Source organism: Typopeltis vanoorti, chromosome 14 (assembly GCF_054136105.1).
Source record: "Typopeltis vanoorti isolate ZY-2024b chromosome 14, IOZ_Tvanoo_1.0, whole genome shotgun sequence".
In the NCBI taxonomy this organism is placed as follows: domain Eukaryota; kingdom Metazoa; phylum Arthropoda; class Arachnida; order Uropygi; family Thelyphonidae; genus Typopeltis; species Typopeltis vanoorti.
The window spans coordinates 75796042-75816340 of NC_143562.1; the positions used below are offsets into that span (position 1 = coordinate 75796042).

The 20299-nt window shown below is 37.3% G+C and overlaps 1 protein-coding gene and 1 pseudogene across 1 annotated transcript in view; both read right to left on the reverse strand.

Annotated features, from left to right (window-relative positions):
* ND-18 (NADH:ubiquinone oxidoreductase subunit 18) overlaps positions 1-19948 on the reverse strand; it is a 92917-nt gene extending 72969 nt beyond the window's left edge. The window contains exon 1 of the mRNA XM_090403685.1: positions 19828-19948. Coding sequence (XP_090259811.1) covers positions 19828-19901 — 74 coding nt within the window. The 5' untranslated portion in view covers positions 19902-19948. The remainder of the gene's footprint in view (positions 1-19827) is intronic.
* On the reverse strand, positions 18663-18761 carry LOC150099682 (U6 spliceosomal RNA; annotated as a pseudogene).
* Positions 19949-20299: the final 351 nt, after the last annotated feature.

The following is a 20299-nucleotide window of genomic DNA, read 5'->3' on the forward strand; positions in this document are numbered from 1 at the left end:
CATATAAAGATTCCTCTCATCATGATGATCGAATTTTGGCCTTTTCCAATCAAAGGTGCAACATAGTGTAATTCTTTCAATTGTGCTATGGAGGTGCTAACAAAAATAGTCTTGGTTTTCTTTCTGAATGCCAGCAATTCCTTTAAATAGGAGCAAAGAACAAATCACTACAAAATTACAGTTAAATGTGTCTGTACAAATTAATTCATTGTAGACATTTAAAAACATCATGCAATCTGAGTCTGATGACATCTGTACATAGCTTGGCCAGATAGGTAAAAATTTGATTCCTCTCATGTAAAGTGCTGGCACTCAACCAGAATATGACAAACAGTAACACATGTATCACATTTTTGACACTTGGGTCATCAGCCCTCAGTAAATAAGAATGTGTAAGATGACTGTGACACATGTGGAGCCTAGCAAGAACAACTTCTTCCTTCTCTTTCTACGTTGACTAGAATGCCAATGCTTAATTTCAGGCTTAATATCATACAATTCGTTTGTCAATGCTTCCTGCCATGATGACTACCACTGAGCAATTAGCTTTGATCTTATAAACTGTCTGTATATGGTACTGTCAAACAGTACATGGAAAAAGTATGAGCTAATCTAGTAGCTGCACCTGCAGTTTCATTACTCTTAATTCCAATGGGGCTGAGAATCCAGCACGACCAAACATCAAAATTAAGAGTTTTTCTTTTGTACAACGAGTGTAACACCTCATACAGCACTAGATGTGGATTATACATAGCAAAAGAGATAGCCTGTAAAAGCTCAATGAGTCTGTAAAAATGACACACTTGGTAGTGGTTTTCTTTTATATGCACAAGTGTAAGCTGAATGGCATACAACTTGGGCCACATTGCACAAGTTGTAAAGTCGATGTAATGACTTTATGGCAATGATGCTGAGGATCCTGATGGCAAAAATAAAAAGATCATGATTCCATTGTATAAGGTACTGATCAGAGCTCTTATGGATTATTACAGATTTGGTGACCTGATTTTCATGGTAATGAAGATATGCTAAAAAAAATTCCAAAGAAGATTCACGAAGATGGTAACTGGGCTTTGGGATATGAAGACAGATTGAGGGAATGCAATTTGCAAAGCCTTGTAAACAGGAGGACAAGGAGAGGAGATATGATGGAGACATAAGTTTGGGATTAAGTCAGGTCAGGGATTGTTACCTGGTTAACACGAATGACATTTTTCACAGAATGGGAAAGGAGGAGGGGGGGGGAGAGTGGAACACGAGGCCAATTCTTGAAACTGTATAAGGAGGGTGTGAGCAAAGGAGGATGGAAGCAGGTTCTAAGCATGAAAATGGTTGGTGAGTGGAATCCTTTGCCTGAATGTGGTGAATGACTTTAAGGCATGGTTTGATGAGCTTGTGTGTGTGACATTTACTTCCTGCAATGAATCTTTGACTCAGCAAAGTCAATAATATTTAATAAAATATGTACCTTATGGATTATCGTTACATGTGTGTGTGTTATGTTCCATCGAGTCGTTTTTGACTCTGGCAACTCCATGAACATGCACTCTCCATTCAGATCTGTTTATGTCTTTCAGAAACTCTAAGTGCACTCCAGTTGCTTCTTTAACTCCATCCACCCATCTAATTCTTGGTCTTCCTCTTCTCCTGCTTCCATCAACTTTAGCAAGCATCATCATCTTCTCCAGACTGTCATTTGCTTGCATAATATGTCCAAAGTATGACAATTTTTGCTTGATGATTGCTCCCTCGAAACCAGATTGCTTTGAGTGAGCAATCTGGCTTTATTCTCTCTATCATTGATTTATTGGTTTGCTTTGCAGTCCATGGTATTCTTAGTAAGCGTCTCCAAACCCATAATTCAAATGCATCTATCTTCCTTCTTTCACTCTTTCTCAGGGTCCAACTTTCACATCCATACAGTACCACAGGGAATACCATTGCTTTCACTATTGTGATTTTTGTTGCAAGGCTAATATCTTTAAAGATCTTGCTTAAATATGTCATTGCTTTCTTTCTGAGTAACAATCTTCTTCCAACTTCTTCAGTACAATAACCATCTTTACCAATTTGGGATCCTAGGAGCACAAAACTGTTAAGTGCTTCCAATTTCTCCCCATCTACTTCAAAATCATTAAGTTCACATGTTGCCATAACTTTTGTATTTTTGAGGTTAAGTTTAAGACCATATTTAGCACTTTCTTCTTTAACTTTCATAATAAGCTCCTCCAAATCTTCTTTGTTCTGCTAGCAAGGTGGTATCATCTGCATACCTCAAATTATTAATATTTTTTCCAACAATTTTAATTCCAACTGAAGACTCCTCCAGCCCTGCCATTCTTAAAATGTATTTGCTGTACAAGTTAAACAGGTATGGAGATAAAATACATCCTTGTCGCACCCCTTTACCTATTGCGAAATACTCAGTTTCTCCAAGATCTGTTCAGACAGTAGCTTCTTATTCATAATAAAGATTCCTCAGAAGGATAATGAAATGCTCTGGGACTCCCATTATTCTTAACACATTCCACAGTTTCACATGATCTACAGAGTCAAAAGCCTTGCTATAGTCAAGGAAACAAAGGTAGACATTCTTGTGATATTCCTGTGCTCTTTCTATTATCCATCTCACATTGACGATTTGATCTCTTGTTCCTCTGCCGTTTCGAAATCCTGCCTGTTCACTGGCATTTCTCTCTTCATGAATGGTTCCAGTCTTTTCTGAATGATCTTAAGTAAGACTTTACTTGCATGAGAAATCAGTGCTATAGTTCTGTAATTTCTGCACTCTCTTGCATCGCCTTTCTTCAATAAAGGTATATAAACTGATTTTTTCCATTCCCTAGGCCATGTAGTTGTGATCCAAATTCGCTGACAGAGCTGTTAAAATTTTAACTGCCTTTTTTCCCAGGGCTTTGAGCAGCTCAATGGGTATTCCATTTCCTCCTGGTGCTTTCTTACTGGATAGCTGTTGCAGTGCCCACCTCACTTCACTCTCCAGTGGTACTGGCTCCTGTGTGTAATCCTACTCTTCAAATCTCATTACATACTTTTTATTTAAAAGTATGTAATGAATATTTAAAAAAAAATATTTAAAAAACAATCATATGAATAAACCTTGTTTAACATTCTTCTAATAGTTTTGTTAATAGTTGTACCATCGTAAGTGATTCCAAAAAGTTGATACAACATTTTCCTGAGAATCAGCATCAGCTATTTATAAAAAAAAAATTCTCGCATTGTCTTATTTGAAAAATGCTTGTCTTTTTGTTATTCACTGCATTCTGCAGTATATTGGGGGGGGGGGGCATTATTATTATTATTATATGGGCAACTCCATGGAATCCTTAGACTTGTCGAGGAAGGTCCTAAACATCATGCAAAGCACTATCCAATATTCATGCAGTATCTATCATACTTTACTGTGAACTCATTCACAGACGTGCCACTCACAAATGATTGGTAACTTATTCCACTCATTCACTACTCTTCAAGAATTCTATTTCAAATACCCTGCTCAGTTTCCAAGGATGGTCCCTCCTAATTCTCCCACCACCAGATCTTTTCTGAAAAATTTCCTCTGTATTAATCTTCTAAAAAACCCCTTCAGTTATCTGTATATCTCAATCATGCCACCCTTCTTCTGTGTCAACCAATTTCTGTAACCCACAATTCAATCCATCCTTATAAGGTTCATTCTGTAGCCCTGCTACTGTCTTGGTCACTCACCACTGGATCCTCACCACCTCCTCCTCATCTCCAAGAAATCCAGATGACCAGATTTGTGCACAGTAGTGAAGATAGGAGTCTTACAGTTTCTATAAACAGGTACAATAACCTGCTTGTCTCTGCTCGTCAAGATATTCTTCAGTAACTAAATAATGCAATGAGCTGCTTTAATGCAATATGTCCTCTAAACTTCAACTTCCTATCCACTAACACCTCCAAATCCTTGGCTTCATCAACTTCCTTGAGTGCAGTTCCATCAATGTGGTACACAGCTAGTAATCTTTTCACTCCAAAATGCATAACCTCATAATTTGACACATTAAACTGCCATCCATTCTCCTCTGCCTATACTGCCAATCTATCCAAATCATCCTGCAAAATTTTAACTTAGTCTTTATTAACTACTGCTCTACAAAATTTTGTATCGTCAGCAAACAACTGAGTAGTTCCTTTCAGATCCCTTCCTATATAGGGGTCTTACAGTTTCTATAAAGAGGTACAATAACCTGCTTGTCTCTGCTCGTCAAGATATTCTTCAGTAACTAAGTAATGCAATGAGCTGCTTTAACACAATATGTCCTCTAAACTTCAACTCCCTATCCACTAACACCTCCAAATCCTTGGCTTCATGTGGCTTTGTGGCCTTGGCTTAGTGTGGCTTTTTGTCTCAAATTGTACTGCAGTGTGCATCGGTTAGATACAAGTGTCCTTCAGTGGTATTACTGTTTGGAACTGTGTTGTATAAATTGTGTTTTCGCTGCCATTTGTTTCACTACTTCAACGTGTAAAGATGCGTCCAAAAAGAAACGTATGTCAGCAGCAGGCAGGACACAATCATGTGTCCCCACAATCTGATATTGTGGGGACACAATCATCAGGAAGACAAACAAGGTAGGCGTTAGACGGATGAGCAGTAGTATCAAGCTTGATCTTCAAAAAAATAAAATGTTATGGAGAATGTACAAGGACAAATGCGATCAGTACACCCATGAGCAGTACAAGGCTCAAGCTAGGAAGGTTACCAGCATAGTAAGGAAAGCTAAATCAGATTATGAGAAGACCTTAGCCAATGAGATCAAGGGTAATCCCAAAGAATTCTTCCGCTATGTGGCAAGTAAAAGGAAGAATGACTTCGGAAGGATAACTTTAGTGGGTGGTGATGGTATTGAGGTGACAAAATCAGATGTAATAGTCGAGTTAATGAGTGATCACTTTTCAAAAGTCTATCACCCAAGTGAGGATATCTCTGTACCTGTAGCAATAACTAATGTGAGAATTGAAGCTAAGAAATCAGAAGTATTTAATATATGGCAAAATTTAAATGAAAACACGGCTGTAGGTTTAGATGGAATATCAGCAAGGGTGTTGCGTGAATACAAAGGAATTGTCAACCCCTCTTACTTGGATATTTAACTTAAGTTTGAACTCTGGTATGGTCCCTAGGGAGTGGAAGTTAGGCAAAGTGGTTCCTTTGCATAAGGGTGGCTCTAAAACTGCAGTAGTTAATTACAGACCAATCACCATCTCAGGAGTAGTGTTAAAAGTATTGGAAAAGTTGGTTAAAGACAAAATTCAAGAATGGGTGGATCAGGATATGATACTCTATAGAGGGCAACATGGTTTTGTTAAAGGTAGATCCTGCCTTAGCAATCTATTAACATTTCATAATAGAATGACACCTGAGTTAGACAAAGGAACTCGCTACACAGTGGTACCTCTGGATTTTACTAAGGCTTTTGACAGGATACTCCATGGAACACTGTTACGCAAATTGGAACAGATGGGAATGGATACTAAATTGGTGATATGGATAGGAGAATGACTCAGGGAGAGATACCAGAAGGTGGCGTATGGAGGAGCTGAGTCCAGGATGAGGCAGGTGACCAGTGGTGTGCCTAAGGGCTCTGTGCTTGGGCCATTGTTGTTTAATTTGTATATTAATGATATAGGAAATGGCTTAAAGGGAGATATTCAGTTGTTTGCTGATGATGCAAAATTGGGTAGTGCAATAAAAAATCGAGCTGATGTTGAAAGTTGGCAGGATGATTTAAATAAGCTGGTAGAATGGGCAAAAGGTAATGGATGTCAGTTCAATGTGGAAAAGTGTAAAGTTATGCATTTTGGGATTAAAAGATTACCAGCTGTGTACATTGATGGAACAGTACTCCAAGAGATTGATGAGGCTAGGGACTTAGGGGTGTTGGTAGATAGCTGGATGAAGTTCAGGGGACACATTGCTAAGGTGTCCAAGATTGCAAATAGGATTACTTGGTTGTTGAGGAACACACTGACATCCAGAGATAAAGAGGTTATTATTCCCCTTTATAAAGTGTTGATACCTCCACATTTGGATTACTGTGCTCAGGTCTGGTCACCTGGATTTCTTGGAGATGAGGAGGCTGTGGAGAGGGTTCAGAGAAGAGTGACTAAGTTGGTGAGTGATGTAAAAAATGCTCCCTACATTGATAGATTGAGAGCTTGTGGATTGCAGAGGTTGGTTGATAGGCAGAGAAGAGGGGATATGATAGAAACATTTAAATTACTGAAAGGTTTTTATAGGATTGATGCAGGGGAAATGTTTCAGCTGTGTGATAGTGATGGAAGAACAAGAGATCATCCCTGGAAATTAAAGAAGAGTGTGGTTAACAAGGATGTGAGAACAAGGTTTTTTGCCTGGAGAGTGGTGAACGAGTGTAATTCATTGCCTGACTTAGTTGTGAGCTCTTCATCTGTAAATGAATTCAAGAAAAGATATGACAGATATTGTTTTGCTAGTTTGGGTCTCCCGCGATAAGTCTACTGATTCCATGGAGATACCCGTAATAATAATAATAATATATCAATGCATTATAAAATGTACATTCAATCTATTTCCATTTTTAAAATATTTTGATATGGCTACAATTATGGTCCTAACATAGCCACAACTTTGCAATTGTTTTAATTAAAACAATTGCAAATTGTTTTAATTAAAACAATTTGCAATTGTTTAAATTTGCAAATTTAAACAATTGCAAATTAAAACAATTAAAAACTTATTAAAACAAATTAAAACCACAATTAAAAACAAAAGTTTTTTTTTTACTAGCAATTGTATGGTTTGGATCAGAAAGATGTAATACTAAAGCTCTCTTTTAATGTTTAATATCTTCTTTAAGTGCTATTTCTTAACAGAGTTCAGCAACCACCTTTGCAAATTTATTTGCCTTCTGTGGCTCTGATTAAGAGCTCTCTGGTCAGTTTAATCCAGTTTTTTAATATCACTGGTGATAATTCAATGTTACATTTGTTCATTAGTACACTTACTTACACCCTATATAATTTCTTAATTATTTCAAGTTTGTTAAAAAGTGAAACAAATTAGAAGAAGTGAAAAAACACCCTTTCTTACAGAAGCATATACTAAACTAACATGCATAGCATGTTAATTTAATATATGATTTTATAACATCCAATTTTATATCATCCAATTAATGAGATCTTGGGCTCTTCCATTTTGATAGATCCAAGTCCATCTTTGTCATTAGTTTCCCTGGGTTCAAAAAAGCATTACAAAAGAGAAAATTTTTCCTATGTCTGTTCCAAATTTCTGCACCTAAGTCCCTCTTACACCACTCAAAAAATCCTTCTTGGTTATTTCATAAATGATTTTATTGATCTGATCATAAAATAGCCCCACTTCTTGAATACTGTATAAAGCCGTTGATGCATGTACACATATTATGGATAAACAGCGATTCCTCAATTATCTGAGTGCATTAGGAAATCAATTTGTTGCTCAGCTAACTAAAGGTATGGAATGATTAATAGAAGGTATTGTTATATGGTGCTGTACCAGAAGTCAGATGATATACTAACCTATTTAAGGAATCCAAATAACCCACTTAACTGAGGGTTATTTGAAAGTTGGCTAACTGAGCTGTTACTGTAATTAGCAGTGTTTTTTTTTTTTTTTTTTTATACAATTCACAGGTATAGTCTATGATAAAGTTGATATTCTTTTGGATTAGAACCTACTCAACCCCCCCTGTCTTTCTGAAACACTAGCCAAAAGTTTCAGGTCTCCAGATTCTAATCATCTTATCTCACGTCTTATGTCATCTGATGGATCATTCATATTGATCAAATCCTGTTGAGTTGGCAGTTTTGGTATAACTAACATTCCACATTCCTATCATAAATCAATTTCAAAACCTAAATTAATGTTTAACCAGCCAAAAAAGGCCACATAGATAAAATATATCAAAAATATAAGCTTCATATCAGTGGCAGCCGGTTAAAATTTTAAGTGGGGGTGTTGCATATACAAATAAAACAAAAAAAAAATTCTTTTTTTCCTAATCAGTAACCAATTTATTAATAAATAAATTTACTTATTAAAAAATTGCTTTATTAAAAATATTTCACCTTCACCACGAACAAACATCAATAATGAAAGTTTCGTATCTCACAGAAATAACGAGCGCAATCATACAATACACTGCCCAAAGAGCAGTGTCAAGCGTAAATGAATATCGGCGAGTCGACCTGCAATTGGCGCGATCATTCTCACACTGCATTAGATCACATTGTATTTGTTTTGTGTAACCATAATTGAAAAAATATAATTATTTTCATATTTTCAAAGTGACACTCATCATAATTCAGCCTTGTATCTATAATAAATAATTATATGTTATTTTAACAAAATAAAATAAGATTGCAAAAAATAGTTCACCCTTTCGTATCTCACAGAAATAACTTGCGCAAGCATACTATACACTGCCCAAAGAGCAGTGTCAGAAGTTACGTGCAATGAGAAGCGCAAACAAATATTGGCAAGTCTGACTGCAATTGGTTGAATGTGATAATATGGACAATGTGTTAGATCGCAGTGCATTTGTTTCACAATCTAAAGCGTTAATCGAACAATTCCAGTTATTAACTATTCAATCAATGTCGAAATATAAGCTGTAACCTTTAACATGTTGTATTGCATTTATGTAATGTCGTAAGCATTGTTATTATTTATAAACACAAACAAAATTTAATTTTTTCATTTTTTCCTTGAGGGTACTGCAGTGTCGCAGTGCATATTATTATTATTATTATGTAACACCTCCAGGGAGTCCGACTCATTGAGGGAGGGCACCTACTCAACCATTCTCTGTCTCCACCAACACCATTCCTCATCTACACCAACAACATCTACTGCCAACCACCATCACTAGTATTTTCACAGATAATCACAAACATCGATGCCCACGGAAGGATTCGAACCCGCAGCCCAGAGGCTGGAGAGCGAATACGCCAACCACTCAGACAACCAGGCCAACAAATAATCCACATTGTTTGTACAAGATAGATACCAATAAGAAGCAGTGCTGAAAGAATATGTCAATTCACTGTAGTTTTTTGTTTCACATGGGTATGTGATAGAATGAGTTATTTAGTTTTAAGTAAACCATGTATTTTTGTTTAAATTCAATATTATTGGTATGCACCAATGTGTGGTAGAACAATGGCAGAAGACATCATTGTTGAATGAACTGGATTTACATGATTTTGTTCATTGCATATGTGTGTGTGTGAGAGAGAGAGAGAAAGAGATGTAAAAGCTAAAGAAATTATGGAAGGAGAGTGAAATTGGTGAACAAGTAAGTAGTAAGTGTTTTAAGAGTGAGTGTCAGATGGATGGAGATAATGAAGCATGTTATTGAAATAGACAGTATCAACAGTAGACCAGAAAATGTTAATGTGAAAATTCATGTTGAAAGTGTGGTTGTGGAAGTAGAGGAGAAACAAAATATATTTAAATAAAGAAATAGCAAGCTTCATTGTTATAATGCACAGGACAATGAACGAAATCAAAAACATGCAGAAACATCGAGATCAACAAGGCAGAGAGGAGAAAGAAGCACGAGGTCCAAGTAATGAATCGAGATCACATGAATAAATTATTATTTTTATTATTATTATTTCCCAAGACCTCATGGAGTCAAAGACTCATCTGGAAGGTCCTTTCATCACACACACATCTCATCATACCGTGTCTTAAACACACTCAAACTCCTTGCAGACACCACACTCTCAGGCAAGGCATTCCAATCATTCACAACTCTGCACGAAAAAAACCTACCTCTCACTCCCCTACTCACATCCTCTTTAAACTGTATAAAGAGGGTGTGAGTAGGGGAGTGAGAGGCAGGTTTTTTTTAACTATTCTCTGTAGAACTTCTCCACCACTGATCTTATAACAACCCCTTACCAACTTGTAGGTCTCTATCATATCTCCCCCTCTTCCTTCTCCCCAACAGACTCTGCAAATTACATCTTCTCAATCTTTCCTCATTGTGACCAAATCTGGGCACAATAGTCCATGTGTGGCCTAATCAAAGCCTTATACAATGGAACAAGAATTTCCCTACTTCTACACGTCAGTGTCCTCCGCATCATTCCCAGAAGTCTTTGTGTTGTCTTCACAATTTTAGCAATGTGTCTCCTAAATTTTAGATCCTTATCCACTATCACCCCCAGATCTCTTATTTCCTCTACCTCCAACAATATATTCTCACCAAACATAAATTCTGCATCCTATCTTTGTTTTCCAAATTTTAAAACCTTACATTTTGCAACATTGAACTCAGATCCCCATTTGCTTGCCCAATCACTCAATTTATTCAAGTCTTCTTGCAAGGCCACAACATCTTCACTACTCTTTATGCTTCATCCCAACTTTGCATCATCTGCAAACAACTGAATATCTCCATCCAAATCTTTGCCAATATCATTAATACACAAGTTAAATAGTAATGGCCCTAAAACAGACTCCTCAGGCACTCCACTAGTGACTTTCTTTTTCCTGGATATCGCATCCCCATACACAACTTGTTGATAACTATCAGATAGCCAGTCTCCAATCCAATCCACTAATCTAATATCCAACCCCATCTGCTCTAGTTTGACTGTCAACTTATCATGAGGTACTCTATCAAAAGCCTTTCCGAAATCCAAGTATATTACTGTGTATCCTTCTCCTCTGTCCAAGGAAGCAGTCACTTTATTGTAATAAGTAAGTAGATTACTAAAACATGACCTCCCTTTAGCAAATCCATGCTGTCCATCAAAGATTATACCATTGTTATCAACTCAACTCTGGATCCTAGTTCTCACAAGCTTCTCCAACAACTTAACCACAACACCTGACACAGAGATAGGCCAATGGTTTGAGGCTTGAGTTCAATCACCTCCTTTATGAAGTGGCACAATCTTATTAAAAAAATATGTCAAGGCAGGTGTCAACTCTCTGGCATATTCCTTCAGAATACGTGGTGATATATTATCAAGTCCCACAGCCTTATTTACATCTAGTTTACTCAACTCCCCAAACACCTCTTGCTCACTTACAGTCAGTCTCTCCTCCCCATCATCAACTGCTCTCAATCTCTCCATGAAGTCACATTCACAAGATTGAAAGATCTTTATGAACTGCTCATTAAGTATCTCCACCACACATTCTGCAACAACTGTCTTTATACCATTTTCTCCAATCAATATCATCCTTCCATAATCATTCTTTCTTTTGCTGGCTACATATCGAAAGAACTCCCTAGGATTCTTTTTGGCTTCATTAGCTAACTGCTGTTCATACCTCTCTTTAGCTACTCTCACCAACCAAGTCACCCTCCTTGCCTGGTCTTTGTAGACCTCATGAAATTGGTCTTCTCTTATGCTACCTCCACAATGCCCTTTTTCTCTGTATCACATGCTTAATCTCTTTATTCATCCATCTCACACCTACCTTATTTAACCTTTTCACCCTTGGAATACATTTAGACATTGCTTCTACTAAATAGTTTTTGAAAATCCCCCCCCCCCCAAGCTGCATGATCTCTTTTCCAGCTTACTCCTCATTCCATGGTACACCCGCAAGCTGTCTCCTGAGCTCTTCATAATCACCCCCCCTTGTAGTTCCACATATACCCTTTTTTCACAGGGGTCCTTGCACTGCTGGCAACCACCTAGGTAATCACCTCATGGTCACTTTCACCAATTGGTGGATGATTTGACACCTCATTTATAATTACATCCTCTGATGAGATGACCAAATCCAAGACCCTTAATCTTCGTGTGCCCTCTGTTACATACTGTCTGAGGTAGTTATCCCTCAAAAACTCAAGAAACTCATTTTCTTTACTTCCAGTTGCTATTTCTTCATTCCAGTCTATATTGCCATAATTAAAATCACCCATAATGATCACCCTTTTCTTATTTGCTTGGCTTATTTGACTATACATTTCACTATCACCACCATCCACATTACCAGGTCTATAACAACATCCCACCAAGTATTTGATTCTATTCACCTCTATCTCACACCATACTGCCTCAAAACCACTGGCCCTATTTCCCTCTTGCATCTCTACCTTGTATGGACATAACTCTTTCTCTATCATCAATAGCACTCCCCCTCCCTTTTTACCCCTTCTATCCTTACAAAACATATCATTGTTACACCCTGATACCTTCACTATGTGGAATTTTCAGTTATCATAGTGTAACATGAAGAGAAAATAAAATAAAACCCCTGTATAAAAGCTAATAGATGAATTATTTAAAAGAAAGAAAAATATTCTTGCATCCAAGTAAAATATATATAAAAAAAAAGTGTTTGTTGAACTAACTAATAAAAGAAGGAATATATTAGTGTTGTGATATAAAAAAAAAATTAGCTAAGTAAGACAGAAAGGATTAGTCATAAGAAATTGTATGTGAGAGACTAGAGATTAAAATATTAAGTAAATTCTTAAAAATTTGGAAGGGGGATTAATTTAGAGGCTAGCAAAAGAAAAACAATAGACTATCGCTCAGGGTCAATTCCCGTATTGAGACATCGTCACGTGTCAGTCGCGTACTCGCCGACCTCAGGATGTTTGACAGAAAAACGCCACCCTGATTGGTCGGTGAAGTCGGTTTCTTGAGTTTTTGAGGGATAACTCCCTCAGACAGTACGTAACAGAGGGCATACTAGGATTGAGGGGCTTGGATTTGGTCATCTCATCAGAGGATGTAATTATAAATGAAGTGTCAAATCACCCACCAATTGGTGAAAGTGACCACGAAGTGATTACCTAGGTGGTTGCCAGCAGTGTGAGGACCCCTGTGAGAAAAGGGTATATGTGGAACTACAAGGGGGTGATTATGAAGATCTTAGGAGACAGCTTGCAGGTGTAATATGGAATGAGGAGTCAGCTGGAAAAGAGATCAATGCATCTTGGGGGATTTTCAAGAACTATCTAGTAGATGCAATGTCTAAATGTATTCCAAGGGTGAGAAGGTTAAATAAGTTAGGTATGAAATGGATGAATAAAGAGATTAAGCACGCGATACAGAGAAAAAGGGCATTATGGAGGCAGCATAAGAGAAGTGGAAATAACCAATTCCACGAGGACTACAAAGGTTGGTGAGGGTAGCTAAAGAGAGGTATGAACAGCAGTTAGCTAATGAAGCCAAAAAGAATCCTAAGAAGTTCTTTCGATATGTAGCCAGCAAAAGAAGGAATGATTATGGAAGGATGACATTGATTGGAGAAAATGGTATAAAGACAGCTGTTGCAGAAGGTGTGGTGGAGATACTTAATGGACAGTTCATAAAGGTCTTTCAATCTTGTGAATGTGACTTCATGGAGGGATTGAGAGCAGTTGATGATGGGGGAAGAGAGACTGACTGTAAGTGAGCAAGAGGTCTATGGGGAGTTGAGCAAACTAGGTGTAAATAAGGCTGTGGGACTTGATAATATATCACCAGGTATTCTGAAGGAATGTGTAAGGGAGTTGACCCCAGCCTTGACATATTTTTTTAATACGAGTCTTGCACTCGGTCAAGTTCCTAAGGAGTTGAAGGAGGGCAAGATTGTGCCACTTCATAAACGAGGTGATCGAACTCAAGCATCAAACTATAGGCCTATCTCTGTGTCAGGTGTGGTTAAGTTGTTGGAGAAGCTTGTGAGAACTAGGATCCAGAATTGGGTTGACAACAATAGCATTATCTTTGATGGTGACTGCTTCCATGGACAGAGCAGAAGGATATACAGTAATATACTTAGATTTTGCAAAGGCTTTTGATAGATTACCGCATGATAAGTTGATAGTCAAAGTGGAGTGTATGGGGTTGGATATTAGATTGGTGCATTGGCTTGGAGACTGGCTATCTGATAGGTATCATCAAGTTATGTATGGGGAAGCAATATTCAGGAAAAGGAAAGTTAGTAGTGATGTGCCTCAGGGGTATGTTTTAGGGTCATTGCTGTTTAACTTGTACATTAATGACATTGGTGAAGATTTGGATGGAGATATTCAGTTGTTTGCAGATGATGCAAAGTTGGGATGAAGATAGAGAAGATGTTGTGACCTTACAAGAAGACTTGAATAAATTGAGTGATTGGGCACGGGAATGCGAGTTCAATGTTGCGAAATGTAAGGTTTTAAAATTTGGAAAACAAAAACGGGATGCAGAATTTATGCTTGGTGAGAATATATTGTCTGAGGTGGAGGAAATAAGAGAACTGGGGGTGATAGTGGATAAGGATCTAAAACTTAGGGGGACACATAGCCAAAATTGTGAAGACAACACAAAAGGCTTCTGGGAATGAAGCAGAGGACACTGACTTGTAGAAGTAGGGAGATTCTTTGTTCCATTGTATAAGGCTTTGATTAGGCCACACATGGATTATTGTTCCCAGATTTGGTCACCTGGTTTTCAGAAGGATGAAGAGATGTTGGAGAGGGTAAAGAGGCGACTGACTAAAGTAGTTTCTAACCTCTGGAATACTGAGTATGAGGAAAGACTGAGAAGATGCAACTTGCAGAGTCTGGTGGACAGGAGAAGGAGGAGGGGAGATATGATAGAGGCCTACAAGTTATTAAGGGGTTGTTATAGGATCAATGCAGGAGAGGTTCTACAGAAAATAGTGGGAGATAAGGAGAGAACTAGAGGTTATCCCTGGAAGCTGTATAAGGAGAGTGTGAGTAGGGGAGTGAGAAGCATTTTTTTTTCATGCAGAGTTGTGAATGATTGGAATGCCTTGTCTGAGAGTGTTGTCTGCAGAGAATTTGAGTGTGTTTAAAGCACGGTATGATGAGCTGTGTGTTTGATAAAAGGACCTCCTAGAAGATTCTGACTCCATGGGGTCTTAGGTAATAATAATAATAATAAATATATATATATATTTATAACATGTTTAATATATACATAAAACATGCTAACAAAACATGATTTCATTATATGTTAACTGCTTTGAGTTCATAATAACTTCAAGTTCATTTTTGTTATATTTATCCCAAGGAAGCACACTACAGAGCCTGTGGTTTGCTTCTTTGTGAAATTAATAGATACAAATACATAATTATTATTATCATTATTATTAGACACCTCCAGGGAGTCCAAAGACTCATCGAGGGAGAGCACCTGCTCTACAGCTCTGTCTCCACTCAATCCACCAACTGACATCAACTCCACCAACGCCATCTACCGCCGACCACCACCACTAGTATTTCCACAGACAATCACAAACATCCATGCCCACGGCAGGATCAAACCTGCAGCCTTTTGGTTGGAGAGTGGATATGCTAACCACTCGGCCAGCTAGGCTGGCAATAATACTGTGGATATACCATGCAATCTTACATAGTGTGAAATTAAATATTGATGCTTCTGATATTTCATTTCTGACAGCAATATCATAGGGAATATAGCATATACAACTAGTAAAGATACCATTCCTGGGAGTTACCTCTACAGGTACTTGCACACTGGTTGTGTGGGAAAGTTTAAATTGACAGTTTAAACTGACATTTCTAGGGAGTTTTGCACATCCATGTTTATATTTTGGTTATAGTGGTTCTTAAAAGCAGCTGCAGATTCTAAAAATAAAAAAACTTTATATTTAAATCTAATGTGAAGAAAAGTGGTTTTTGTTCATCTGATCCTGTGATTGGTGACCACAGTTTGCCAAGCCTCATTGTGACAGACGTGTTCATGCTATTCTAAGAGGAAGATAGCTGATGTTGAATTGGAGGAAGAGGATAAGCAATATTTCAGATATTAAAAGTAAAAACTTATGTCAACTCTTCCCTGCTGCTAATGGGAATTTGACAACTTTTAGTGCTGTAGCTACATGGTTTCATCCACAGCTGAATAAGCTAGAAATCTTGGTTTAAAAATCTAACAAGATTTTTATGCTACTTCCTGGATGACCTTCTGGCACTCTTCTTCACCTTCAATACCTGAAATCATTTCACGACATAAGAAAAATCCTGAACTGCTTGGTTACAAGCAAGCTTTGAGATCATGATGGTAGCCCCCCCCCCCCCCCCCCCCCAAAAAAAACCACTTAACACTCATGTTTGCAAAATAGGCTGGGCATAATCAATGCCTTGTATAATGTTGCTGTGATTTTTTTTTATCCCTAATCAGTGTACTCATTGTTGCAGCAGTTTACCAGGAAACTTGTGAGATTCACAACTTGTGTAAAAAGTTGTTTTTCGCAAGTTCCCCTCGCAGACAGGGAGTTTCCCTATCTGCTACCACTTCCAAATACATTGCCTCTTCCACGATCTGAGATGCAATTCTACCATTGTACTACACCTCATTCCATCCCCTCTAGCCAAAATGCATAATTGGACATATGGCAACAATGAAAATTTAATCTGCTAACTACCCCAGCCTATTCAAATCTATCCCTCTGGATTATCTAGTATCATCCTCAAAAAATTTTACATATGTAAGCCATACAAATGATATAGCATATTTGTTGCACTTTGATATTGTGTGTGTGTAAACAGATCTTTCATGAACAACTGGGAGTGGTAGTTCTTTGGGAGAAAAACAGCATTCGGATGACTGCTCCAAGAATAGAGGTGAATGGAAATTAATGAGGACAAACAGCTTCTTTAGTAGCTTTCAAGTGGGACAGTGAAGTGATGTTAACTGTTACTCGTGAGTTTGCAAGCTTATATGAAAGTGAAGGAATAACAACAACCAATAGCAGATATTCAACAGAACATGTGCATGCACAAAACTGAATACAAACGAGGCATGCGAGAAACGAAAATCTATGAGAAAATGAATGAAATGAATCTGTAAGAAAGACGTCATCTCTTAACTGGTATCTAAGTTAATATACTTGATGATATCCAGAATAAAATCCAGAAAATACTTGATGCTATCTTCTGGATAGTATCTTCACAAATTTTCAGCATGAGGAGTAGTAAATGAGTGGAATATGTTATGTCAGAGCGTGCTGTGAATGTCTCAACACACTGCATGCATTCAAGGTCAAGTATAATAAGTATAGTGATCAGCCAAGTTTGATTCCGATTAGATTTACGATTCTATGAAGACAAGATAACACTAATATTTATCTGCCAACATGCTATCAATTATTAACAAATGTTCCCTGTAATGAAATTGCCAAAATGGATGTTAATCCTTCTGTCTTATTTTTTGAGGAGGGGGGGGGGGTATATATATATATACCAATCTTTTTAGTAGGAAGGGAACCAATATCCTTTGAAATGTTTCCTCCACTCCACTGATATATATATATATATATATATATATATATATATATATATTACATTATACACACACAAGATCCTTCAGTATGCACACAGAGTATGCTAATAGTTAGGACTTTCTATTCACTGTGTCATAAAATAATTACAATATTATGAATGGAATGTTTAAAGGTATATACTATATTTTAGAAAATATTTTCAGCTATTTCATATTGAATTATGCATGATGTTGCCAATTGATAAGAGTGACTATGCAGTTCCAATCTGGGAAGTAACAGGTATGTGGAAGTGTAAATGAAGAAAGATTATATGTGGAGATAAAAGGCAGTTTATAGCCTGAAGAAATACCACAGAAAAAGAAATCATGGGTCAATAATGAAATCACACAAGTAATGCAAAGCCAGATCCCATTATGGAATGAGTATAAGGGCTGATCAGAATAACAACTGAAGCAGCTAAGGCTATGAGACCAGTGTATTAAGTCTGTTAACTGCATACATACTCTTAACTAGTGGGCCTGGTTTGAAAGGGAGAAACAAGTTTCAAGGAGCCAAACTGTTGTCACCTGTGTGACTGGCAAACTCAGCTTTTATTATTTCTTATGATGATACAATGGCCGTGAGCCCCTTTCACAGGGAGGTACGGCACCATCTCAATCCCCCCTTAATTTTATCTCAGCTTGGGACCCGCACAGCTGACGAATCAGCCCTATGGCTGGGTCTTAAGTATTCCTGACTGTAATCTGTGTGTGTTCATGGAGGTCTGTTTGCCTGTTCTGGGGGAGGGACCGAAATTTCCATGTGAAAAAGCCCTCTACCTCCGTATGAGACTGGCTAACTCACCTTTCATTCAAAAGAGACCACATAAAGGTTCCTCACGTCACAGATGAGAATCAAACCCAGGTCTTTCTGACCAAAGGGATATGTCTAAACTGACTGAGCTATGGAGGCTCTACCTTCAGCTTACAAGTTCTCACAATCTAGACAGGATTCAAATCAAAGTCTTCTCAACTAATAGGCAAATGTTATATCTTCACAGCTGAGGTATGGAATGCAATGTGTATTCAACTCATTTACTTATGCACCATCATGAAGAAAAATTTAATCCTCAATATCAAAGGATATAATTATATCCTAGATACTGGGGGAGTATCAAGGATATCGAGAGAGGACACACACCAACTCCACAACTCCCCACCTCTGCCACTCAACCCACCAACTACAGTGAACTGAATCATCTATGCCAACGCCATCTACTGACCACCATGACCACTAGTATTTTCACAATCACAAACAACCATGCCCATGGCGGGATTCAAACCAGCAGCCTTTTGGCTGGAGAGCAGATATGCTAATCACTCGGCCAATCAGGCTCGCAAAAAATGTGGAAGGCTTCACGATTTTGCATATCATCCTTGCACAAGGGGCCATGCTAATCTTCTCTGTATCATTCCAATTTTAGTACAGTATATATATAGTGCCAAAGCAAGTACTAATATATGAAATAAAATAAATGTTTTGAATGTTATGAAAGTTTCAAATAAATGAAGCTAAAAGGAAGAAATTCCTACAGATTAGGAGAAACATAAAAAGTAAATCAAATGACTACAAATTAGTTTGGATATATTTGAATGCAGCAGCATCCTAGTTAATATTCTGAGACAAAAATAAATAGCAAAACAATATGGAATGTAAAATTAAGAAGTAATAGACAGAAAGGGGAAGGATATGTGTAAAAAACATCTCTTTATAAATTTGTTCACTTCTTTTAATGATGTCCAAAGTGGTAAGGATCAACTATAAAGCCCTCTTCTGAAGATACTGCTGAGTGAACCATATGAGAAAACTGCTCTGATAGTGAAGTTTGTCAAACTTTCAACATGAGAATGACATGAAATTAATACAAGCAGAAACAGTTTGGCAATGTGTGACTGCATCACAAGAGCTAATGTTTTATGGACAGGATTGGCCAGGTGATAACGACCACCTTGATGTTAGACTTAGGGTAATAAATATTCTGTCCATCTCCCTAAATCTCAAATTTTTTTTCATATTCCATATTCATTCAACATTTTTTCCTGTCTTCTTTTATGGCCTCTCCTGTGCAGTGTTGCTATAATAAAGAAAAGTGTGGTCACTTCTACCTCACTTATTTTACTTAAGGAAATAATATATGTAATATATTATTACACTGTCCTATTGTTGAAATCCAATTGGCATCTGGAAAACTAATTACTATTAACATTCATGATAACAATCGGTCAAATCTATATCCACTGATTTAAGAGGATCAGACATAATGATTAAAAACAAACAGGGGAAAAAATGCCAAACATTTATGGCATCAACAAAATATGGAAAGGTCGTCAACACACTAGATTGGAGAACGTTAATTTGAGTGTAAGTGATTGTATTTACATACTGTTCAGTAAAATGGTCCATTTCCACCAACTTGAAATGGATGTATATTAAAAATATAAGAATCGGTAGTATCAGTATCACTACTTAAATGATAAAAGAAATACTGGCAGAATCTTTCGTACCACTGAATAGTTTCTCCGAATCTCTTAAACAAAGGTAGAACCTTAAAAGTACACAGACACCTCGACAATGCCATTTCCTCTTGTGTACAGATTACTAGCAGTGAAAATCCTACATCGAAAACTGAAAAATCTGCCAGATGGCAGTGATGATTTTTCTCAACCATGCGATAATACTTCAGATAAGATTTCCAAACAAATAAATTATATATTTATTAAGAATGCAAAGCACTATAAAGCATCCAACATTCGAGAAACAGTGTATCACATAACTAAAAGGTATATAATATACAATTGTGATGTGAATATTATTTATTATTAGTTATATAAAGGATATTATAATTATTATTATTACGTAAAGCCTCCAAGGAATCCAAAGACTCGTCGAGGGAGGGAACCTACAACTCTCCGTCTCTATCATTCAGGATAAAAAAAAAAAAAAAAGGGGGGGGGGGGGGGAATCTGCAAGATTCAG